Here is a 26,360-nt window from a genome sequence, read left to right as displayed (position 1 = left end):
CCACGGACCCCCATCTCAAAATATTTAGTTCCAGGGACCCCCCAGAAGCAAAATTTGAGTTACAGTACAAACGTTCGCTTTGAAAATACATATATTCAAAGATTTGCACACATTTTCACGACTTTTTCAAAAATAGCAGATCTACCAGCTCGCAGCGCGGCACTCGGTGCCGCGCTGTGAGCTTGTATATCTGCTATTTTTCACTGGTTAAAGCATTCAATAATTCTAGGCCTATTAAATGAAATGACCAAAAACCAACAATACAGAGCTGCATGTATCGACTGTTAAACGTGCACCTCGGTATCCTCAGCAGAGCTTGTAGCAGGCAGTGGGAGAGTGCTGTGACTAGAGATGGGATTTATGGCTCTTTGAAGTGAGCCGGATCTCTGGGATCCGTTCCTTTCAAAGAGCCGTTCAAAAGACTGGCTAATTTTAGTTTCTATAGTTACTTTGTAGATTTTTATTACAAATAAAAATCACTTCAACCCTATATACATTCGGCCAGATAGCCTATATACATTTCCCCCATTTGAAAATAGCCGATCTACAAGCTCACAATGCGTCGCGTTGCGACGCATTGTGAGCTTGTAGATCTGCTATTTTCAAAAGATTTTTCTAATTCATTGGAAAGCCTGTGAAATGGGACATTCTGCATAACGAGTACTTTCTAATATTAGTAGTCTACTTTAGGTACATTTTGATACCAATACACTTTTACCTTTACTCAAGTACATTCTAATTTCAAACTTCTACTCGTTCCAGAGTATTTCGACATTGCAGTATTGATACTTTTACTTTTACTGTAAGTAAAGAATGTGAGTACTTTTTACACCACTGTTAATTTAGAAAGGAACGGCTCCCTACTGAGAACCGGATCCCATCGTTCATTTCAAAGAGCCGTTCAAAAGACTCAATTCGTTCGCGAACGTCCCACCTCTAGCTGAGACGCGTTTTGAGCTTGTAGATCGGTTATCTTTTACCAAGAGATTTGATGTAGACTGAAATACGCAGTTAGGCCTGAACACATTATTACGCAATATTTTATGCTTTAAATATGAAAAAAAATAGCAGATGTACAAGCTCACGCTGCGAGCTTGTAGATCTGCTATTTTTGAGAAATCTTGAAAGTTTTTGCAAATCTTGAATATTTTGTCCTGATTCTATAAGTGTCTTCTAAATCCTTCTAAGGTTTTTTTTCTTTTTTAACCATGTTTCTGTCACTGGTTCTCAAAATGTTTCATGCCAAGGACCCCCAAAACTACATGTATTTGGCCACGCCGCCACGGACCCCCATCTCGAAATATGTTGTTCCAGGGACCCCCCCCCCCCCCCCCCCCCATCTCAAAATATTGTATTAGGGACCCCCCGGAAGCAAATATTTGACGTTTTTTTCAAAAATAGCAGATCTACAAGCTCGCAGCGCGGCACTCGGTGCCGCGCTGTGAGCTTGTATATATGCTATTTTTCAATAGCTAAAGCATTCAATAATTCTAGGCCTAAATGGGTTAAGTACACAGTTGGTGACTGTGTTTGTTACAACGTGTAACTTTGTTACGACTGTCCGTTTCACTTTCATCGAGGGTTTAAGTGGTTAAAAGCCCCACCTCAGGAACCATAATGCAGCCTTGCTGGCTTAGGTTCAAATCCCACCAGTCTTCTATCATGTGCTTCTTCTGTACTCTTTTTCTCTCAGCGTTCCTACTCTGTCTACATGAACAATACATAGAAGATTAGCAGACTCCCTGCCAACTCACACTGTTTTTCTCTCTCTCTCTCTCTCTCTCTCTCTCTCTTCCCCCCCTCCCCTTTTTGGAGTGATAAACGTATTGAATAACATCTTATGGAACGCCCTAGTCGATACCAAAGTATAAGAGGATTCAGGGAGAAACTGTAGACTCTAGATTTCTGACCCCGAGGGGTCAAGGACCCACTTAGTTAGACTCAGCCTTTATCCAACCTTGAGGGGGGAATGCGTGATTCACTCAACATATGACTCCTATTATAGCTCTCATGTATTCCCAATGTTTGAAAGGTATTCCAAACAGAGAGATTATTACGTAGGCTATGAAATAGCACTAGCTACTAGTAGCTTTGCAGTTACAGTCAGAAGCATAGAGTAATTTGTATGAAATATGACAATATTCCAAAGAGCTATTTATCCTTTTTTTTAGGGGGGAGGGGGGCAAGAAATCTCTTAACACATATGGTGCCAACCCCGAGTTTCCCGAGTTTGTATTGGTACTAGTGCTGTGCCAACCCCGAGTTTCCCGAGTTTGGGCCGTTTTTGAAAAAAAAAAAAAAAAAAAATTTCAAAGATTTTTTTTTTCAAAAAATTTTTTTGGACCTCCAGAAATGTATTAGGCATGATCGCGATCGCGAAATTGCATGTTTAACCCCCATACCAACCCATTCTTTCAAACATGGCAGCCGTGTTTGTTTACATCTGAAGAAAACATAATGGCTGATAAATCATGAATGCCTGAACGGATTTCCAAGCAGATTTTTTTGTTTGAAAGCTGTGAACAGCATCTACACACGTGGTGCATCATCTAGGCATGGGCGTGCACTTTTTACACACTTGCACAATTACATGGAAGTCTATGGTAACCATGGCAACGCGAGACATTGAAGAGAAAAAATCATTGCAACGTAAGTGTTAAGTATAGAGAATCCATTCTGTAAAGAGTGTTTGCATTTTGTCAGCCAAGGACTAAAGTTTCTCACTGGTCTTTTATAAGTACCAGATGGCTCAATCATGTACGAGTAACTGTTGGGTTTTCCCAAACATTCACAGTGAAACATTCTCATTTTATTTCCCTGCCCTGGGTGACATACACATACTCTTGTCAAGTATCGCCCAATTTACGCTCCGTCGTATGTTGGTGTCGCTCGGGCGAAAATAAGACGACTTACGAGCTCACGAAGCTTCGCAGAAGCAACAGGTTTTGAGTTTGTAGATTGACTATTTTCAGATGCATGAATGCGATACGACCAATATGCCTGTCTGGCAGACATTTCTCCCCTTGTAGGCAAGTAGTTCATCAAACACGTGCACTGGGCTCAAGGCAGCCGACAAGTCAGAACCAAACTCCCAACTCCAGAAGCTGAGGCACACTGAACTAGCAGCTACGTTTCTCATCACTTAAAGCTATAGGGGATGGAAATTGCAGGTGGCTTGATACTGATTCTAATTAACCCATTTAGGCCTAGAATTGAAGTTCGCAGCGCGGCACCGAGTGCCGCGCTGCGAACTTGTAGATCTGCTATTTTTGAAAAAGTCGTGAAAATGTGTGCAAATCTTTGAATATATGTATTTTTAAAGCGAACGTTTGTAACTCAGATTTTGCTTGTGGGTGGTCCCTGGAACTAGATATTTTGAGATGGGGGTCCGTGGCCAAATAAATATCAGTTTGGGGGTCCTTCACATTAAAAGGTTTGAGAACCACTGACATAGTAGTCTCTCAAGAACAGACTAACTGAGCTCCAGTTAAGTGAAAAGGGCCCTTTCTTTGACAATGGCTGGCCAGATTGCTGACATACATAGAAACATAGGGTTTTCAAAAAAACCTTAGAAGGATTCAAAAGACACTTAATAGAATCGGGTCAAAATTCAAATTTTCACGATTTTTCAAAAATAGCAGATCTACAAGCTCGCAGCGCGGCACTCGGTGCCGCGCTGTGAGCTTGTAGATCTGCTATTTTTCAATAGGTAAAGCATAAAATAATGATACACAATAATGTGTACCCGTTCTGAATGGATTAAAATTCCACAAATTAGTAACGGGGGAACTTAAGGGAGGATTTCCAGAGGCAATGGATACGTCACGATTATCATGAGTGGGAATTTTATGCTTCATTTGAGCTCGTATTAACTCTCCAAATCGTTCCTTTCAGCTCCTTATTAAGACATCATCATGCGAGTCAACATTATGTCACAGGTTAGTAGTGGCAGGACATTATTAGCCTTTTATCCTTGTGGTACTGGTCCTGTTCCATACTCATTATTCTCAAAAAGTTAAGCCCAGGAGTAGCTCATTACAATGCCAATCATTACCACCAGTGACTTTCAAAACATCTTGTCTTTATTCAATGTTGGGCTACAGCACAACCACATAGCCCTCGCTGGCTAGATTAATTGTGTTTTGGCTCCACCTTGTGGCCCAAGTGGAAATTGCATGATTTCTCGCAAGCACACTGTGGCATAGCAGGACTTGTCAAGGTCAAAGTTCAAGGTGAGAGCGAGGGAGGCGGTGTGCGTCCGTTGGCCACTCTCCCCTCCGTCGCAGGCTCTTCTGCCCCCCTCCTCTCCCTCACTGTCTCCCCTCCCTCCCCCGGCTGTCGGGCCATGCAGCCGGTAGGTGAGGTCGCGGGGGAAGGCCAGCACGGGGCGGTAGCAGCCGGGCAGGTTGAGTTTGAGGGCACCGACGCGGAATGGGCAGCGCTGGAGGCCATCTCTGGCCAGTCTCTCCTGGTACCAGGCCCCCATGCGGTTCTCTGGGTACCTGACAGTGTTGCCCGGCATGGGCAGAATGACCTGGCATAAGACGGCACAAAACCTTAGGCCTCCACTTAATAGGGCTGGACAGGCACACATAAGAGATCAGAGGGGGCTTGAGCCCCTGCCCTTTTATCTTTATTTCTGTAAAAACTGCCCTTTCCAGAGTCCAGACCATAAATGCAATTTTTGGTGAAAGAAATACAAATGCCCTCTTTCCATGCCATACCTGAAGCAGGGATTGACACTAAGGCTTGCCCACCTGCCCCCGGCAGGTAAATAAAACTTTCGGGCAGGTAAGGTTTGCTTTCAGGTTGCCCGACCGGACAAGTGCTCATTCTATAAACACAACACCAGATATCTGTCTAACCACCTCAACGTGGCCAGAGCGCTCTGTCTTCTGGTCTGTGGAATGTAAAATAATAGCACTGTTTACCTATAATGTGCTGTTTTTACTGTTGATACACTAAAAAATGTAAAATAACTAGTGTGAAACCATAGACATATTCAATCATAGCTATGTAGATATTTGGATTTGGAAATATTGAGGTACAGTATGACTTTTTTTATCGCACAGACCCAGAAAGTAAAGAAATACTGTATGTGTTAAATTGAACATTAATTAAAATATTACCTATCATTTTATAATGGACGATTTACTTTTCGGGCAAGTGGGCATGACTTTTGGGCAAGTAGAACATGACCTGTACTTGCCCGACGGGCAAGTGCCTCTGATACCTTAGTGTCAACCCCTGCCTGAAGGCAGCATTCAATAGAATTGCCTTGTCAAAACTCTCCTGAACTTGAATGCAGCATCTTATGTTGAAAGAATTGCCCTCTCTGTGTAGAAATCCATGCCATTACGCCATATCTCCAGTATTGACTTGGTTAAGCTTAGTTCAGTGTGGTTTCACACACCGAGGTCTGCTATTTTCGGTGCTTCCACCAAAAGGCCCTTTTGGAAATTCCAGACCCTGCCTCTCTAACATTCTCTGCACGTCCCTGGGGCTGGACAATTGGCAGAAAATATATCAGTTCCGATATTTAAAACCAATAACCGACTTAATCTTTGCTCATGTAGGTTAATTGATTGATAGGGTAGGACATGCCTACCCTCAATGACCATACATGTACAGTAATTTAGATTTTTTAATAGTAGGTTTAGGCATCATTGCGATGTGTTCTGAGCTTGTAGATTAGCTATTTTCATGGGTTTCTTTTTTTTATAATTTTTCATTAATCGTGAACAGGGAAAGTTTGATATCATGATGATAATGATTTGAAGTCATTTCGATCAGCCCTATGACTTAACCACTTTCAACCTGGCATCCCTATTTTTCTTACCATCCCTATTTAGAAAAAGACTAAAGTCCTACATGAGGAGGTAGTCTAGCCTCTCTCAAAATATTGTGAAAAACACGTGCTGTGCAAAACGTGTCAAGCATTGGTGCCAACAAGTCTACAAACCCATTTAGGCCTGAACGCATTATTACGCAATATGTTATGCTTTAAATATAAAAAAATAGCAGATATACAAGCTCACAGCGCGGCACTCGGGCACCGAGTGCCGCGCTGCGAGCTTGTAGATCTGCTATTTTTGAAAAACCTTGATTTTTTTGGGACCCGATTCTATAAGTGTCCTTCTAAGGTTTAAAAAAAATCTGTCAGTAGTTCTCAAAATGTTCTCAAAATGTTTCATGCCAAGGACCCCCAAAATTACACGTACTTGGCCATGGACCCCCATCTCAAAATGTGTTGTTCCAGGGACCCCCCCCATCTCAAAATATTGTATAACGGACCCCCCAGAACCAAATATTTGAGTTACAAATGTATGTATGTTTTTGCAAATGTATTTTAAAGAGATATATTCAAAGACTTATTCAAAGTTTTTTTCAAAAATGAGTGCCGCGCTGCGAGCATTAGATCTGCTATTTTTCAATAGTTAAAGCATTCAATAATTCTAGGCCTAAGGACTACTTTTGCAGGAGACGTACTAGGAAGAACATTACCCAGCAAGCACGGTCAGGACCTGGACCAATCAGTGACGTCTCGATTGGGGCCAGATCAAGTCAACCCATGACTAACTAGTCAGATCTGGCCTATAGAATATCACCTGATAATCCTGCCCACGAAATGGACGTCCTGGATTAATCAGAGAGGGTCCGATCGAGGCCAGATAAATATAACTAGTCAGATATGTCCCAGAAAGAATATAACCTTACATGCTCATATTTCAATTAACATTAGAAAAAATAACAATAATCCTGTCAAACAAAAAAAAGTCAATATGAGGTCCTGGTAATGACGTCAAGATCATCCCCATATGGGCTGTGATCTGGCCTACAGTCCTGAACGTCACCGGACGATATTATCATAACGTCATCATGACGTCATTTGGCTTGCAGGGTAGTAGATAGAGAACTAGTTAATATGTTGTTCCACACATTTTTACCAATTCATTTCCAAAACCTTTCCAGAATATTTAACCCAATTTCCAGGACTATATAACAATAATTCAGCTCAATAACAAGTCGCTTACTCCTACGCGCAATGCCCAAAGACAGGTAGTGTATGCCAGTGGTTCTCAACCTTTTCAGGCTGTGACCCCCGAAATAATCATATTTTAACCGGGGACCCCGGCACCCTGACGAGCACTAAGAGTTGAGGAATTTTGTATAACACGTTTCTATTGTGAAAATAGCAGATCTACATGCTCACAACGCCTCGCAACTGAGCATGTAGATAGATCGGCTATTTTCACCATTTCTGCCTCTAATATTTGACAATTTGGCCAATGTTTAATTTGTCATTTCAGAGGTATTAACAAAATCAATAACCAAGACAATGCATAGCTATTTTTTCCAGGACCTTCGATCAATTCCAAAAATATTTTTCTAATTTCAAAATATTTCCAGGAATTTCATGACCGTGGGAACCCTGTCTGTATGTCATTATCGCAATCATAATGTCAAATACTCAAGCAGTACTCAAGTAAATGTACTTTGTTCCTGTCAACCATTGTATCTTTGTCTATGGAGGGAACATCAGGGTATCAGCAGTGACACTGCACTCCTCACCTGTCCTAGATTGTAGACTAGATCTTTCTCCTCCTGGTCTGTAACCACATGGATCTGGAGGAGAAAAAAAGACAGCATCTTACATGCAAATAAAATCCACACCACTTTTAATCATCATAATTGCATATTTCCTGCATAGAGCGGTGTTTTAAGTAAAGACACGTCTCTTGTTTATGTACGTTTAGTCTATTTCCGGGTACCAGTAAAAGGAATGTATGGAATGCAAGTGCTAATAAAAAAATAAATGTAATATCGTTTTGATGCTCATAAGTATTACGTTGTTTTTCAGTTAGCACAAGCATTCCATACTCCATAGGGCTGGACCAAGCATTGATATATGACTTCCTCAACTTGCGACGGGAGCAATCCCTATTGAGTAAAGACAAACTATTTATAAAATAAATACAATATTTAAGGTGTTTTTAATTTAAAATCTGAGTTATATAGGGCAAGTATAATGTATTAAGGCAGTGTTTCTCAAAGTGGATTTCAGAGACTCTTTAGGTTCCTTTATGGGGGTCTAAATTGACCCTTACAAGTCTGTAACTTTGACAGTGTACAAAACCTTGGTTCCATTTGTACACTGTCAAAGTTAAGGGGAGACCTTCAACTTAGTTTGAGAACCACTGTATTAAGTATCATGTATCATCTTGGAGCCAGCCAGTGTTGATTTCGTCGACTAAAACTATGACGAAAACTGTTTGTCGACTGCAAACTAAGCTGTGATGACTAATACTAAGACTAAATATATTGTCAATTTCGTCAAGAAAATAAAAACTAGACTAAAACGTTAGGGAGGGACTAGTGGAGAAGAGTAATTTTATGTTTGGTTGGTCTCAGGTGTTGCGTGCTGAAAATAGCAGATCTACAAGCTCACAACGCGTCGCAGCGCGACGCGTTGTGAGCTTGTAGATCGGCTATTTTCAGCACACAACTACAGTAAGTGTAAAATCAGCCATTACAATGTCATCAAGGCCTGCCAAAATACATTTCAGTTGACTAAATCAACTGTAGATTTAGTCACCGAAAAAGCTTTTGATATTTAGTCGACTAAAATTAGACTAAAACTAAAACTTTTCGGGTGACTAAATTATGACTAAAACTAAATCAACGTAGATTTAACACTAAACAAGGCTCTAACTCGTTCTCCTGCTACACCATCAACATGTGGAACGCCCTTCCTCAAGCCCTAAAGGAGAGCAAATCCCTAGCCTCCTTCAAAATTGGTATGAAAACTCACCTTCAGACAGCTGCTACCCGTGACTTGTAAATAGATTAAGCCCCCATGCTCCCCCCTCCCCCCTTTTTTTTCTTTTTTCTGCCTTTGTATTTGATGTTATGCTTTTGAAACTGATATTATCCTAGATAAAGTACTATGTTCTATCCGTCTGTCTTTCAATGTTATATGAGATACTTAAAGTGTGGTTCCTGTGGAAATAAGCCTCGGCTTTCTAGGATCTCCTTTTAGTTGACCTTGCACCAGTGATTTGTACTGTCATGAAACTGTACTTTTTTCTATTGCAAGCTTCTAATAAATTCTTCAATCAATCAATCAAAAACATTTTATTCAAAAGACTATGACTAAAACTAAATCAAAACTTGCTGACAAAAACAACACTGTCTGGAGCCAGCCTTACCTGAGGCTGGCTGGATTCTGCTGTGTCCTGTGTGAGCTGCTCCTGTTGTGCCCACACCAGGTCACCCTCCCTGGGCGTGGGACCCAACGTAGACAGCCGCTGTGCCACAGCCTCATTCCATACCCTGACCACAAACAACACTACTCAGTTAATTAGGCCTAGAATTATTGAATGCTTTAGCTATTGAAAAATAGCAGATATACAAGCTCACAGCGCGGCACAGAGTGCCGCGCTGCGAGCTTGTAGATCTGCTATTTTTTTTAAAAGTCGTGAAAATGTGTGCAAATCTTTGAATATATGTATTTTTAAAGCGAACGTTGTGTAACTCAAATTTTGCTTCTGGGTGGTCCCTGGAACTAAATATTTTGAGATGGGGGGGTCCGTGGCTAAATAAATATCAGTTTGGGGGTCCTTCACATGAAAAGGTTTGAGCACCACTGACATAGTAGTCTCTCAAGAACAGACTAACTGAGCTCCAAGTGAAAAGGACCTTTTCTTTGACGATGGCTGGCCAGATTGCCGACATACAAACATAGGTTTTTTCAAAAAACCTTAGAAGGATTCAAAAGACACTTATAGAATCGGGTCAAAATTCAAATTTTCACAATTTTTCAAAAATAGCAGATCTACAAGCTCGCAGCGCGGCACTTGGTGCCGCGCTGTGAGCTTGTATATCTGCTATTTTTCAATAGTTAAAGCATAAAATAATGATACACAATAATGTGTACCCTTTCTAAATGGGTTAAGAACTCATTTACAATATACAATGGATGGGAATATCACAAACCGAAAGAATATCATGAATAACATAAAGGTATACCCAAAAAAGCGTACTTTAAGGCCGTACTATGTAAAAAAAAATTGAATGAATACAACCAGTAAGACTCCCTAATCGGGAGATAAGCGACCGTCAGGTCGCATGTAAAGATCGGCCTGATGGTGGCGCTAAATGGAACAGATCCATGTTGATGACATGATTCTAGACATACTGTGTACCGCTTTGCGTGATTTAAGGGCAAAATCTGTAGGAGCAGTGTCCAAAAATGTGTTTGAAAAAATCGGCCTGATGGTGGCGCTAAATGGAAGAGATCCATGTTGATGACATGACTCTAGCTATTTTCACAATTTCTGCCTCTAATATTTGACAATTTGGCCAATGTTGAATTTGTCATTTCAGAGGTATTAACAAAATCAATAACCAAAGACAATGCATAGCTATTTTTTCCAGCACCTTCCAGGACCTTCTAGGGCCGTTGATCAATTCCAAAACTTTCCCAGTACTGGAAAAAATATTGTTCTAATTTCAAAATATTTCCAGGAATTTCATCATGACCGTGGGAACCCTGATGAACAGTGTTCGTTCAGGCTGACCTGCTGCAGTAGGCGTGGAGGTAGAAGACTCTGATGCCGTGGGGCAGGCTGAGCCATGCGCGGACACAGCCTGGCGGGCCCGTCCCATAGCGGTGCAGCGCCTGCAGCATCAGCCGCTCCCTGGCCTTGTAGACGGGCATCATGGCCAGGCTCTCCTTGGCATTGTCTGGGTTAAAGAGGTAAAAGCACATTGTCTGGGTTAAGGAGGTAAAAGCACATTGTCTGGGTTAAGGAGGTAAAAGCACAGAGGATGGGCATCATGGCCAGGCTCTCCTTGGCATTGTCTGGGTTAAAGAGGTAAAAGCACAGAGGAGACGGGCATCATGGCCAGGCTCTCCTTGGCATTGTCTGGGTTAAAGAGGTAAAAGCACAGAGGAGACGGGCATCATGGCCAGGCTCTCCTTGGCATTGTCTGGGTTAAAGAGGTAAAAGCACAGAGGATGGGCATCATGGCCAGGCTCTCCTTGGCATTGTCTGGGTTAAAGAGGTAAAAGCACAGAGACGGGCATCATGGCCAGGCTCTCCTTGGCATTGTCTGGGTTAAAGAGGTAAAAGCACAGAGGATGGGCATCATGGCCAGGCTCTCCTTGGCATTGTCTGGGTTAAAGAGGTAAAAGCACAGAGGAGACGGGCATCATGGCCAGGCTCTCCTTGGCATTGTCTGGGTTAAAGAGGTAAAAGCACATTGTCTGGGTTAAAGAGGTAAAAGCACATTGTCTGGGTTAAAGAGGTAAAAGCACATTGTCTGGGTTAAAAACTCATACCCTGCCAAAAAAGACGTTTTCTATAATAAAAACGTCTTTTTAACTATGGACCTCCCTGCCAGACGTCTTCTGGACGTCTTTAAAAAAAAAAAAAAAAAAAAGAATGTTTTAAAAAAAAACTTTTTGGAACAGTGTACTAGCCATGATCGCGATCGCGAAATTGCATGTTTAACCCCCATACCAACCCCATCTTTCAAACATGGCAGCCATGTTTGTTTACATTTGAAGAAAACATAAGGGCTGCCGTCTCCTGAATGCCTGAACGGATTTCCAAGCGGATTTTTTTGTTTGAAAGCTGTGAAAAGCATGCACATGCATAGTGCATGATCTGTGCACGAATGTGTGCACCAGCGTGCACACTATTTTTTTAACCCTTTATTGGCGAACCGGCAATATAAGAGGTCCCACTTTAAATATGGCACTGAAGAAGTTAAAGAGGTAAAAGCACATTGTCTGGGTTAAAGAGGTAAAAGCACATTGTCTGGGTTAAAGAGGTAAAAGCACATTGTCTGGGTTAAAGAGGTAAAAGCATATTGTCTGGGTTAAAGAGGTAAAAGCACAGAGGACCAACCAATCAGAACTAGGAACACTGCGTTGAAGCAGAGTAATGGACTTAGGTCGGCTTTACGCTGCAGTCAAATCCAGACCAAATCCGATTTGGTTCTCAAATCTGATCTTTTGGCCCGACTTTTCACACTGCATTTGCAAGTGACACGGATCTGATCTGTGCGTTCTGACTGATTTTAACAGCATCAGCCCAAAGCTGCCCTGCGTCTACATATCTGCTTTGGTTACCGTGGTAACGACTTCGGCGTCATGACGTCACGTCACAACGTTGACGCTAGTTGATCACAAACTTTTTCACAAACTTTTTCTCTCCTTTTCTTCACTCTTGTGTTTCGCTCTTCTCTCTGGTTTTATCTATTTAGCTCACGTGTTTTCTCTCTCCTCTCTTGTTTTTCTCATGTGCTCAGCGTGCTGTAATATGCGCTGTAATCAAATAGTAAATAATCGCGCTCTGTAATGACGTCGGGGCTCCGCGCTCGGGTTGCGCAGCACAAGTGACGCTTGGCCAGTTTGATGTGACTTGCATGTGACCTGCATATAACTCAATGGGGTGGATGTGGTTGCTGCTTTCAGACTGAGTCAGATGTCCTCAGATCCGATATGGATCGGATTTGAAACTACCTCTGGATGTGGTTTTTCAAAATCGGATTTCATGTGACATGAATGTGACCTGTCTGGATTTAGACTATTTAAAAAAAATCGGATTCCACTTTTGATGTGACTCAGATCTGATTCAGGCTAGATTTTAGTGGCAGTGTAAAGCCGGCCATACAGTACTGCAGGGTTCCCCAATTGGGTATATGCACATACGCCATTTTGTTCTACTTCCGGGTGTCTTTCGACTTCCTTCACAGGTGTTACTGATGATACTAATTAAGGCTCTGTTTGATTTATTGTACAGTGGTTCTTTAATTTCAAGGACCCCCCATAACTCTATACAAATGGACACTCTCAGAGTTACACACCTGTATGGGGACATTTGGAACCCACTCAAAGACACTTTGAGACCCACTGGTGTAGCAGAGTGTTTCCAGTGAGCCAACATGCACAATAGCAGCACCCTGACTCTGTTTGACCAGAATGGAACTGACCCTTCATTAGTATCATCAGTAACACCTGTGAAGGAAGTCGAAAGACACCCGGAAGTAGAACAAAATGGTATGTGCATACACCCTTATGTCTAGGGTACCAAGCCGAGGGCCACAACATTGCAGGGGGCGACGGTGGCGTTCCCGCTACTCCAGTGACAGTTCAGATATCGTCGCTGTCGGGTGAAAATCTTGCATGTCCAAGACCGTTCGTTTTGCATTTATTATTTTAAAAATCAAACCTTGGTTCGAAGTGAAGCGGTGAATCTTAGTATAGAATTGTCTGGAGAGCCGGTATGACAGCCGTTATAATAGGTTTTAAAAATATATATAAAAAGTCCTGCTTGCTGGTCTCTTAGTTGTTTGTCAACTGCATCCCTCTATAATTATTTCAGTTTCCCAGGTCTGTTATCTGGCCCTGCTGCTTTCCCATTTTTCAGCTGTTGTACAGCTTTCCTGATCTCCTCTCTTCTGGGTATGTCACAGGTGATGGGGAGGTCGGTCTGTGCTGGTTGGATTAGCATTAGTTGTGGATGCAGTAGGTGAGACCTATTGCATGTACAAGACAGATAAAACCTGACCAATCCTCAAAGTATCCATTCATCTGACCGGGAGGGACACCGCACACATATTCTGGACGTACAGGACAGATAAAGCCTATTCATTCTGAACTGAAATGACCATATATGGACATGGGACACACATTTTGCTTTTTGAAAAAGCCTATTCATTCTGGACTGATATTTTGCACGTACGGGACAGGAAAAACCTGTTCATTCTGGCCTGGAGTGACCATATATGGACATGAGGTGACATACATTGTGTTTTTGAAAAACCCTGTTCATCCTGGACTGAGATCACCATATATGGTAATTAAACGGACATTCTGTTTTTGAAAAAGCCTGTTCATTCTGGACAATCACCATATATGGGCGTGATACACACAAAGCCACAAAAATGATTTAAACTAGAGAAAACAGCCGATCTACAAGCACGCAACGCCTCGCACCTTGTAGATCTGCTGTTTTCACTACTTTTGTGCGACGGCCTTGTTTGATGAAGCAGAGCTTTACTTGGCAAAAGAACGTACGCATTTTGAGACACGGGTTTTCCAGCCGACAATGACGATATTACTAGCTGCTCTTATACCACCATTATTGCTGGGGTTGGTGGGGGCCAGACAGTAGCCCCCCGCGGGCCGCAAATGGCCCACGGGCCGCCTATTGGGGAACCCTGCAGTGCAGGCTTCACATTGGTCCATTAGAACAGTGTTTATCAATCTTGTTTGGCTTGAGTACCCCCTTTCCCAGATTTTTGAATCCAAGAACCCCCTTTACCCGACAACAACGTTTTCCTTATAAAACTGCAATTAAAACCATAACTAGTGGTATATGATGCTATGATGGTACCCAAGTGCTTAAGGCGTGTACCACATAGCACAATTCCCGTGCTCGGCGTCGGAATCGCTGCATGTCACCAAGGCAAGACGAAAAAAAAAGAAAAACTGCCCAACTGGCTTTTACTTCTCGCTTCTGTGTGACGTAGGGTGTCCGCCTCTTTAGGAAACTGGAAGCAGGATGGAGTCTATTCGTTCCAATGTGAGAGTGAACGTGAACACAGCTTCTGAACCATTCTTTAGCCCGATGTTCAACAAAATATCGGACCCAATCGTCGCGACCGACCATTTATGTACCAATTCGCCTCTAGTGGCGAAGCGACGGTAGGGCCATCTTCCTAAATGAAGCATTTTTTTTTATTTATTTTTTTGTTTAAGATTTGTTTTTGGGCTTTTTGCCTTTATTGGACAGTAGACTGACAGGAAATGGGGGAGAGACAGGGAGTGACATGCAGCAAAGGTCGCCCGGATCGGGAATCGAACCGGCGACGCCGACAGGCATTGATGCCGAAATGGCAATGCCTATATGGTATGCGCCTGGTCCACTAGGCCACCAGGCGCCCCTAAATTAAGCATTTTGATGTCACTCCCTGACTCTCTCCCCGTTTCCGGCAGAAAAGCCCCAAAATATACTATTTACTGTAAATATATATATATATTAAAAAAAAAGGAGTCCTACCTGTCAACAGGAAGTGTCTTTTAGCCTGGCTCTGAGGGTCGTCACCTTCCTCTGGAGTGAAGAGCAAACGCACTGCACTCACCTGAAGACACACACCAACATAGGGCTGTCACAATTATTACACACACCAACACACATCAATCTACACCACTCACCTGAAGACACACACCAACATAGGGCTATCACAATTATTACATAATCGTCTAATCACAATTATTTGACATTATTTTGTCTTAATCGTCATAATCGTGAATGTTGAAAAATGTTCATACATTTACAAACACTTTCAGAAATAGTGGAAATAGCAGATCTACAAGCTCACAACGCGTCGCGATGCGACGCGTTGTAAGCTTGTAGATCGGCTATTTCCACTATCAATGTTATTTTTTAAGTAGAAAGTTGTCAAATATGTCAGTAATTTCTTTGTATATTTAGGTTACGTGTCATATCTACCATGTGCAACTTCAAAGCCTAAAAGCCAAACAGAAATGTAATTGTCAATGACAAAAACACAATTAAATCGTTAATCGCAATTATTTGTGTGACAATTAATCATCATGTAAAATGTCATAATCGTGACAGCCCTACACCGACACACATCAATCTACACCACTCTCCTGACACACCAACACACATCAATCTACATCAGTGGTTCTCAAAGTGTTCCTTGAGCGTACAAATGGAAACAAATGGTTCCTTACGGGTTCATTTGGTTCCATTATTGTACGCTCTCAAAGAGTTATGGGGAGTCTTTGAAATTAAAACGTTTGAGAACCACTGATCTACATCAACAATTATAATATTCGGCTTTGCTCTCTCACTAGGGCTTGGCAATTAACCGAAAATACATTGAAAACGATATTTAGAATCAATAACCAACTTATGACCAAATAATCGAGAAGTTGATATACTGTATTTTCTCTGATACAGTATATCAACAAATGACACCAAAAAGATTCTAATAGATTTTTTACAATCAACAAACTACCAAAGGAACTGAGACTTGCATGAATACTTCTTTTTATGCTAAATGTCCAGCATTTCCTTGGCCTGTTGAACGTTACCAGTGGTTTGAGACCCTCTGGTGCATGAGTGGGTCAGAGTCCCAAGCATTGTAATGGGTTTTATATAGAGATGGGTTCCTATACTGAACAACACAGGTTTGTGATTTTCAAAGCCAGACAAAAGTTCAACAGAAGGACAATGCTCCACACTACACACAGTTCATTAATGATACTGGTAAGTCAAACTCTAATTCCACTGTGATCTTTATTTTTGCTGCTAGGCCTCTTATTTCTTTAAAGTTATACCATGTAACTTTTTTTATAAAACAAATCTTAAAATTGTCCTAACTCTTAAATCGCTAAAGTTTTAGAACACCCACTCCGTTATTTTCAGCTTCTGAAGCCTTCTCTTTATATGTTTTCTATGATCCTGACCGGGGTCCGGTTTTCGCGCAAAAATTACGTCATCATACACTACCGGCCAATCACAGCGAGGGTTATACACTGCCGGCCAATCACAGCGCATCTTGAAGTGGGGTCGCTAGCTATCACAATAGGGCGGCCATATTTGTAGGCGCCCGTGTGTCTCTATCTATACTCGGGTGAAACATTCCGTTTCTCCGGAATGCCTGAACGCACAGGAACCAGGGACCCCTCTAAAGATAGATCTCGGCGAGGTGGAGGCAGACGCGGGGGTGACGCGGGGGTGTGAGGCCCGGTCCGCGGCGAAAAACGGCCGAAAGACGCGGACGCTACTGACCACTAGTTGAGCAACTTACACAGTATAGCTTTAAATCTCTTACAGTATATCCTTTTTTAAATGTATTGTGTTTACATTTAGACTTTGTATACCTTTGTAAAGCATCTGAATTATCTTCTTTTTGTATGAAATGTCTATGAAATAGTAAACTTAATAGTAAACTTGCCATACTAAATCCATTTGAATCAGTCTCAGTAACCTTCGGTTTATTCTTCAGATATTTCTTCACATTACTTCAGTAATGTTGAAGGTGATTTGTGATATTGTCTGTGTAATATGATGTCAACAAAAACGCATTGTTTTACAGCTGAAGATTGTTCTTCAATACCCAGCTATCAAACTGTACTGGGTGAGAGCGTGTATCCACAACAACTTAGAATTATACAATTGTATATGTATTGTGTAAATTAATTTAGGCCTAGAATTATTTTAACCAGTGAAAAATAGCAGATATACAAGCTCACAGCGCGGCACCGAGTGCCGCGCTGTGAGCTTGCAGATCTGCTATTTTTGAAAAAGTCGTGAAAATGTGTGCAAATCTTTTAATCTATGTATTTCCAAAGCGAACGTTTGTAACTAAAATTTTGCTTCTGGGGGGTCCCTGGAACTACATATTTTGAGATGGGGGTCCGTGGCCAAATAAATATCATTTTGAGGGTCCTTCACATGAAAATGTTTGAGAACCACTGACACAGTAGTCTCTCAAGAACAGACTAACTGAGCTCCAGTTAAGTGAAAAGGACCTTTTCTTTGATGATGGCTGGCCAGATTGCTGACATAGAAACATGGGTTTTTCAAAAAACCTCAGAAGGATTCAAAAGACACGGGTCAAAATTCTAATTCTAATTTTATTTTTCAAAAATAGCAGATCTACAAGCTCGCAGCGCGGCACTCGGTGCAGCGCTGTGAGCTTGTATATCTGCTATTTTTCAATAGTTAAAGCATAAAATAATGATACACAATAATGTGTACCCGTTCTAAATGGGTTAACAGCAGCATCCCATCAATTATCATTCATTTATAAGTAAAAAACCTACCATGTCTTCTTTGAGCAGGGCTAGTCCTACTCTGTCCGACTGAACACTGAGGCCCGTCCCAAACCTCTGAGGCCCGTAGTAGTTTACAAAGCCTTTAGCCTGGGAAGAGAACATTATAAGAGCCTTATGAAGCAGGTACCAACAACCTAGCTTAAACAATGCATTAGAACAGAGGTTTTCAAAGTGGGTGACGGGGCACCCTGGGGTGCCGTGATGGCAGTCCAGGGGTGCCGTGAGATAATTTGACAATATTTGAAATTTATTTGGACACTTGAAAAATATTTAGTATCATCAAAATCAACCAAAATGGCTATCATCTCATTGTTTTCCTCGCAACATAATCACTAAAATATCGTCACTGTCAGGCAGAAACCTCTGTCGCACAAAACTAGTGAAAACAGCAGACCTACAAGCACACAACGCCTCGCATCGGTGCTTGTAGATCGGCTGTTTTCACTAGTTTAGTACCTTTTATAGATGATAAATACAAGACGAACGGTTTTGGACATACAAGGTTTCCACCCGACAACGACGATATGCTATAAATTTAAGGTGCTGGGAGTGAAAATATTAATGTAGGAGTGCCTCGGATTAAAATAATATTTATGGGGTGCCCTGAGACAAAAAGGTTTGGGAACCCCTGCATTAGAAAACTGATATTGTTCCCATCAGTGCCAATATTGAGTTATCAAAACATCTTTTAAGGCTAATATGCCGTAGACATCTGAAGTCTGTTTCTTGTCCAGGTTGACGTCTTGCTTCTGCGTGTCTACAAGGAAAACACTACGTGTAGTCGTGGGGATTTTTCTACCTCTGTTTGACAATGGTAATACTGTTATACTAGATTTGCCTGTTCTTCTGTTTTGGCTAAGCTCAACCCACTGTATTAATCTGCATTAAAGACCCACTCCCCCGAGAATCATGTTTTTGTTGGGTTAATGTGTTTTTTGCACTCTGCAAAGTGATATAGAGATTTACAAACAAAATCTTGTTTTTAGATCAGCACTCATAGCATTAACATTATGTCCGGTTATTTTTCTATTTGGACGGTGAAATAGAATCTTGTCGGTCACATTGGCTAGCCTCAAACAAATGCCAAGTGGAAATCCTGATATAAATCAGCCTGTGTAGTACAAGCCATCAGTGGTGTCAAGTAACTAAGTACACGTACTCAAGTAAGATTCTTTCTACTCCACTACATCTCAAAGGCAAATATTGTACTTTTACTCTACTATAATTATGAGAAAACTTGAGTTACTAATTACCTTGTAGTTTTTGGTTATTATTAAAAACCACTTCAGATCTATGCCAATTTGAAAAATATATATATATATTTTCAAAGTATTCTTTAACATTTTATACATCTGAAAACTTGAAATGGGACCTATGAGTACTGAATGGGTGCATAATGAGTACGTTTACTTTTGGTGCCCATACTTTTGTACTTTTACTCAAGTACATTTTGAATACCAAACTTGTACGTGTAACAGACGAATTCTAAAATAGGAAACTTTTTTGGGGAGACTTTTCTGCCTTTAACTCTCAAATACCTGGAACGCGCCCGAGTCGCGTTAGATATGAACCACTTTAACCATTAGTTTATGCTTCAACTGTTGAAAAAAAGCAGATATACAAGCTCACAGCGCGGCACCGAGTGCCGCGCTGTGAGCTTGTATATCTGCTATTTTTGAAAAATCGTGAAAATGTGTGCAAGTCTTTGAATATCTTTGACCCGATCTTTGACCCGACTTCTAAATCCTTCCTCTAAATCAGCTGTTCTCAAACTTTTTCATGTCAAGGACCCCAAAATCAATTTTTTTCGGCCGCAGACCCTTATCTCAAAATATGTTGTTCCAGGGACCCCCAGAAGCAGAGATTTGAGTTACAAAAGTCTGCTTTGAAAAATATATATTGAAAAATGTGCACACATTTTCACGATTTTTCAAAAATAGCAGATCTACAAGCTCGCAGCGCGGCACTCGGTGCCGCGCTGTGAGCTTGTATATCTGCAATTTTTCAATAGTTAAAGCATTCAATAATTGTAGGCCTAAATGGGTTAATGATAGCATACAGTGGAGATAGAAAGGAAACAGGGAGAGAGTCGGGATCGGGATTTCGAAACCCGCCGTCAAAAAAAAGCTTGTACCTTGACATTGTCCACAGCCTGTTGTATCAGCTCCACCAGGTGGGCGTGCGTCTCGGGGACGGGGCGGCCCATGTCTGTGTTGCGGTGCGGTCTCAGGTCTCGGACCACCAGGTCAAAGTGATTCCCCTGCAGCCGACCCTGCCTCAGCGGCTCGCTGGCCAGACGGACGTCGGAAACGACCATCCTTTTCTTCTCAAACTCCGATGTCTTCTCCATCAGCCTGCCATCGCATCAGAGGTAAAACTAGATCAGCTATAATGTCAACGGAATTAAATAAATAATAATAATAATAATAATAATCTTTATTTGTAATATAGCGCTTTTTAACACATTCCCCGCCATTTAACAATACCTTCGTACTCTCCCCTGCCCCTGTCTCCATAGACTTCCATGTAATTCATAGTGCACGGATCATGCACACCCATGCATAGATAATGCACCACGTGTGTCCACATTGCTCACAGCTTTCAAACAAAAAAATCCGAATGGAAATCCGTTCAGGCATTCATGAGATAGCAGCCATTATGTTTTCCTAAAATGTAAACAAAGATGGCTGCCATGTTTGAAAGATGGGGTTGCTATGGGGGTTAAACATGCAATTTCGCGATTGCTATCATGCCTACTACATTTTTTGGGGTCCAATTTTTTTTTGAAAAATATATATATTTTTTTTTTTCTCTGGATTATCGGGCCTGGCGGGGAAAGACATTGAAATAATCTCGGGACTATCGGGCCTGGCATGCAATGAGTTTTAAGACAAAGTCACAAAGTGCTTGATAGCAAATAAAATGCAATGGTGCAACAAAAAAATCTATGTTATCAATACAACAACAACACATCAGCAATAAAAAAAAGAATACGAATATATGAAAAAACAGCCAAAAAAACAATAAAAAAACATAGTTTAAGAACTCTCGAGTGCTAGAGGTTGAAAGCAACTCTATAGAGGTGGGTTTTTAGCAGTGATTTAAAGCGGGGCAGAGAATCAGCAAGTCTTATTTCGTCGGGTAGAGCATTCCAAAGCGTAGGTGCTCTGAAAGCAAAAGCCCGTTCACCTCTTGTGATGTAATTGCAGGTGGGAATAGTCAGGAGTCCTTTAAAGGTGATACACCATGCATTTAAAAAGTATTTATGTCATATTGTTTATGTCCCAAAAACGTTTTTCAAAAGGTTTGAGGCTAAATTACCACTCCTGAATAGAGAGCCTCTCATTTTTGAATGGCTCTCAGAGCATTTTCAGCTGCCGTACCACCTTTGGCCTGAACTGCAAATCTGGACAGCCTGTTTTGAGAACCCGTGGGATGCTTTTAACCTCCGCCTTCCCAAAACCAGAGAAAGACACAACGGTCAGAAATGGGACTTTGTGAGGATAGAAGGTGTTTGGTTTTTGGGGTCCCACTAGGACACCAAAAAAATGTTTTAAAATAGGAAAAGTGAAATTTCATGGTGTATCACCTTTAAAGGCATATTAGCAGCACTAATGTGAGAGTGGGTGTTTATTTGCAATTTGCTGTAGTCATACATACTTTGCCTTACACATTCCATGAACAAGAGAAAGGTAAGCAGCACAAGTACCGTTGTGGAGAAACCTTCTTGACTACCATGGACTGGTAGGTGACGGCTCTCTTGTCCTTGATGCCAGCGTATGTGAAATCTGAGGGCAAGACTCCCAGCGTTGCTGCCATGTAGCTGATAGCCTCCAGGGTCTCCAAATTCTCCTTACACAAGGTGAAGGCTGCGGACACACACACACACACACACACACACACACACACACACACACACACACACACACACACACACACACACACACACACACACACACACACACACACACACACACACACACACACACACACACAAACAACCACTGTCAACAACCACTTTCACTGAGTTGACCTTGACCTTGATGAAACCGTAAATACTTCATTACTACATATGGGTCATCTCCTCCCCCCCCCCCCCCCCCCCCCCCCATCTACACCAAATCTGAGCGTGGCCAGACGAGCACAGCTCCCCCCAGATGTGTTGACCCAGGTATACGTGACCTTCATCAGACCAGTGCTGGAATATGCATCACCTGTCTGGGCCGGCCTTCCAAAACACCTGAGCCAGGAACTGGAGTGTCTGCAGAGAAGGTGTTGCCGCATTATTGGGATACCAACTAATTCCTTCCCTACTCTGGAGGCGAGGAGAGAGGATGCCACTCTTAGAGAATTCAAATCGACTACTGAGAGAAGGGACCAGTCCCATGATACAGAGCCTTTCTGCAAATACAAGTCGCTACAACCTGAGGAATGGGAGGACACTCACACAACCTGTGAGTCACACACAAAGGCACCAGAGGTCATTCCTCCCAAGAGCATACAAGCTTTACCAGAAGTAATATAAATGTTTTTATTGTTGTATTTTCATATTTGATGATTTGTTTTTATTTTTTTAATAGAGCGGTCCTCTTGTTTTATTGATCTGAACTGTAAGAAACATCAAAATTCATACTGTTATGCTATGATGTTATCTAATAAAACTTGAACTTGAACAAAACAGCCAATCTAAAAGAGTGAGCTTGTCCATCGACCTGGAATGCTTGTGTCCTGGAAAACAACAAAACGATGGAGCATAACATACCTGGAACGGGGACGCTAGGGTTCATGTGGTCGACAATTAAATCGTACAAATAATAATACCTTTCATGACACAGGGTTCCCACACATTTTTACCAATTAATTTCCAAAACTTTTCCAGAATATTTAACCCAATTTCCAGGACTATATAACAATAATTCAGCTCAATAACAAGTCGCTTACTCCTATGCGCAATGCCCAAAGACAGGTAGTGTATGCCAGTGCTTCTCAACCTTTTAAGGCTGTGACCCCCCGAAATAATCATATTTTAACTGGAGACCCGGCACCCTGACGAGCACTAAGAGTTGAGGAATTTTGTATAACACGTTTCTATTTTGAAAATAGCAGATCTACATGCTCACAACGCCTCGCAATTTCTGCCTCTAATATTTGACAATTTGGCCAATGTTCTTCCAGGACATTCCAGGACCCTTGATCAATTCTAAAACTTTTCCAGTACTGGAAAAATATTTTTCTAATTTCAAAATATTTCCAGGAATTTCATGACCGTGGGAAACCCTGATGACATGAAATGCAGCTCAAAGCGAAACGACACCCATACCCGTATAAACATCTTCCTCGCTGCAGTCCTCTGCCCTCCTCTTCCTGGGTCTGCCTCGCTCTCTCAGACGCACAGTGATGGCCGTCTTGCCCTGCTCGCCGAAGCTCTTGGTCTCCACCAGCTTCCCGAACCTCCGGCTGAGGAAGTGGTGGACCGCCGTCCTGTGGTCAGGGGGGGGACGATATGAAAATGACATGTCACGATTACTGTGGAGAAAATAATTGCGATCGTACGATATTGTTGCGATAATCAAAAGATATGCTTAAGACTTAAAAAAAATGGCACTTTTGTTAACCACTTGAACCCCCAGGATCCCTACTCTGGGGGGGACCGTTGAACCCCCAGGATCCCTACTCTGGGGGGGACCGTTGAACCCCCAGGATCCCTACTCTGGGGGGGACCGTTGAACCCCCAGGATCCCTACTCTGGGGGGGACCGTTAACCACTTGAACCCCCAGGATCCCTACTCTGGGGGGGACCGTTAACCACTTGAACCCCCAGGATCCCTACTCTGGGGGGGACCGTTAACCACTTGAACCCCCAGGATCCCTACTCTGGGGGGGAACGTTGAACCCCCAGGATCCCTACTCTGGGGGGGAGACCGTTCGTCAAAAGTAGCCGATCTACAAGTAGAGCTTGTAGAGCTGCTATTTGCGTAGAGTGAAATAAGAACACATCAAATGTGCTCTTTACACGTCCGTTTTATGGCATATAGAGGGAGTTTAAGTGGTACTGATTTTGCAGCTCAACAATTTCACAATACATTTTAATGCAGGCCTTGCAGGGGTCTTCAACCTTTTCAGGCCAAAGACCCCTTAGTTGAGAGAGAGATGAAGCAGGGACACAACCTTATCATAGATTCCGTATAGTTTCATTATTTGACAGCACAATTGTGAATCGTCAGTGTATTTTGGATTCATGTCAATTTGTGTTTTCAGACAGATATTTAACCACTTGAACCGTCAATACTTAATAAACTTGACCTCACTCTGTACTTACTCTGCTCTTTTTCCGCTCTACACCAAAGCTCTTTGCCGAAAATAGCCGATCTACAAGCTCACAACGACTCGCGGCGTGAGGCGTTGTGAGCTTGTAGATCTGCTATTTTTGGCTACAGTTCTCAGAATATGGACGCTAGGGTTCAAGTGGTTAATATGAAAAAAGGAGAAAAAAACTTTCTATCACTCAAAGATTTGTAGGACCCCCTGTAGTAACTCCAAGGAGCCCCTAGGGGTCCCGGACCCCTAATTGAAGACCCATGTTTTAATGTATTTATTTTTTATTGTGATCAACGATAATAACGATTGCCGTTGCTTCCCTACCTGTGGTCCTTGTCGGTGTCAGGCAGGAAGGTGTACGACGACCCCGGCACTCTGGCGTCCAAGAACCTGAAGAAGTCCTCCGCCTCCTCCTCTGAGACCAGCCCGGCGAGCTCCCTGAAGTCTGGGCACTCCTTCACCTTGTGGGGTCGTCCACGGTCGTCATGAAATGGGAGGGTTAATTCAATTGTCACACAAAATAGTACAATAAGAGTATAAAACAGTAGTGCAACATCAACTGAAGCAATACAAATAATAACACATTATTACTATCGTGAAATTACTATCGTGAAATGTGTGACAAATGGCGTGGTATCGGATCGGCATAGACTGGCATCCTCACCGATACCAGTATTTTTAAGCAGTGTTGGCAGCTTTTCCGATACGGGTATCGGAACAACTCTAGAGCAGCGATCTTCAACAGGGGGTCCGGGACCTCTAGGGGGTCCTCAGAGTTACTACAGGGGGTCCTCCAAATCTTTGAGTGATAGAATGTTTTATTTTAACCACTTGAAGTCCAGTGTCCATATTCTGAGAACTTTAGCCAAAAATAGCAGATCTACAAGCTCACAACGCCTCGTGAGCTTGTAGATCGGCTATTTTCGGCAAAGAGCTTTGGTGTAGAGGGGAAAAAGAGCAGACAAAGGTCAAGTTTATTAAGTATTGACAGTTCAAGTGGTTAAATATCTGAAAACACAAATTGACGTGAATCCAAAATACACTGATGATTGTGCTGTCAAACGATGAAACTAAATGGAATCTATGATAAGATTGTGGGGGTCCCTGCTTCTTCATCTCTAAGGGGTCTAAGGGGTCCTTGGCCTGAAAACGTTGAAAACCCCTGCTCTAGAGGCAAGATAGGAGAGAAGTAGTAAGCAAGTAGTAAGTGACAGGCCTACTAGGTGTCACCTTGATCTCTGACTGACAGGTGAGGGTCACGAGGAAGGGGAAGCGGTGTCGGACTGCACGGTGGACGTTGGCTCGCTGGTGTTTGTCCGGGAAGGAGCCGAGGGACAGCAGCTCTTCTTCACCGGTCAGCTGCTTCTTCTCTGGGACGGACCGCAAGGACACTGGTTCGTCCTCCTCCGTCAGCTTCTTCTCGCTCCTGGTTTCTCGAGGGTGGCCTGATGACGATGACGCATGACCTCTGACAGACACAGCAAACCGTTCGATGGCATCGCTGACCGACTCGCCTAAAATCACACTCAGGTCAAGGTTTTCAGTCGCCAGCGGGGTGACCACATCCCCAAGATTTGCATCGCAGTCTTCTTCTACACTGATGATGGCCACGTCCTGTGCAACCCGGGACGGACTGTGCTGCTGCTTAGGTTCGTTGCTGGAGTTGTCACTAGGTTTTGTCACTTTTGTGGGGAGAGTAGGGTGACTGACCTCATTAAGATAAGTAGGGAGCTGGGGACTCTCCTCTGCTGTGGTGGACGTTGTTCTTGGCTTATTGATTTGATGTCCATGGATGTCTATTTCTGTCACCACAAAGTCTCTGGTGAAGTTCTTGATGCTGCCACAGAAACCCTCGTGGCTTGATATGAAACACTCTGGGACGGTGACAACATCACTTTGTTCCATCTCTGCCACACATACAATAGACAGTCGCAGGCTTGCAGTCGCAGCCACGCAACCTAGTAGGTTTTAGTAAACACGAGGTAAGGAGCACAGGCTGCCCCGTCCTAGAAATGGTCGAATCCCACCAGTGACAAATTGACAATTCTTAATTTCTTTCCTTAGTAGAACTGCAAAGCTCTCCTGAAGCCCAAATGCCCACTCCCCACTCTTTAGAAGTAAAAGTACAAACTAATGCAGAAACCGACAGGAAAGT

The 26,360-nt window shown here is 42.5% G+C and overlaps 1 protein-coding gene across 1 annotated transcript; it reads right to left on the bottom strand.

Annotated features, from left to right (window-relative positions):
- Positions 1 to 4,126: 4,126 nt before the first annotated feature.
- On the bottom strand, positions 4,127 to 26,110 carry pus7l (pseudouridine synthase 7 like; the record flags this gene model as incomplete). The annotated part of the gene is made up of 11 exons (XM_080754403.1): positions 4,127 to 4,534; positions 7,573 to 7,626; positions 9,210 to 9,333; positions 10,581 to 10,746; positions 15,075 to 15,156; positions 17,876 to 17,974; positions 20,022 to 20,241; positions 21,597 to 21,756; positions 23,208 to 23,368; positions 24,530 to 24,666; positions 25,436 to 26,110. The coding sequence occupies 11 exons, from the start codon at positions 26,108 to 26,110 to the stop codon at positions 4,127 to 4,129; spliced, it is 2,286 nt and encodes a 761-aa protein (XP_080610529.1).
- Between the last annotated feature and the right edge of the window lie 250 nt (positions 26,111 to 26,360).

The sequence above is a fragment of the Nannobrachium achirus genome (assembly GCF_963921795.1).
Source record: "Nannobrachium achirus genome assembly, chromosome: 23".
NCBI classification, from domain to species: Eukaryota; Metazoa; Chordata; class Actinopteri; order Myctophiformes; family Myctophidae; genus Nannobrachium; species Nannobrachium achirus.
Note: the sequence above shows the minus strand (reverse complement) of the source record. Positions and strands in the feature narration are given on the sequence as shown.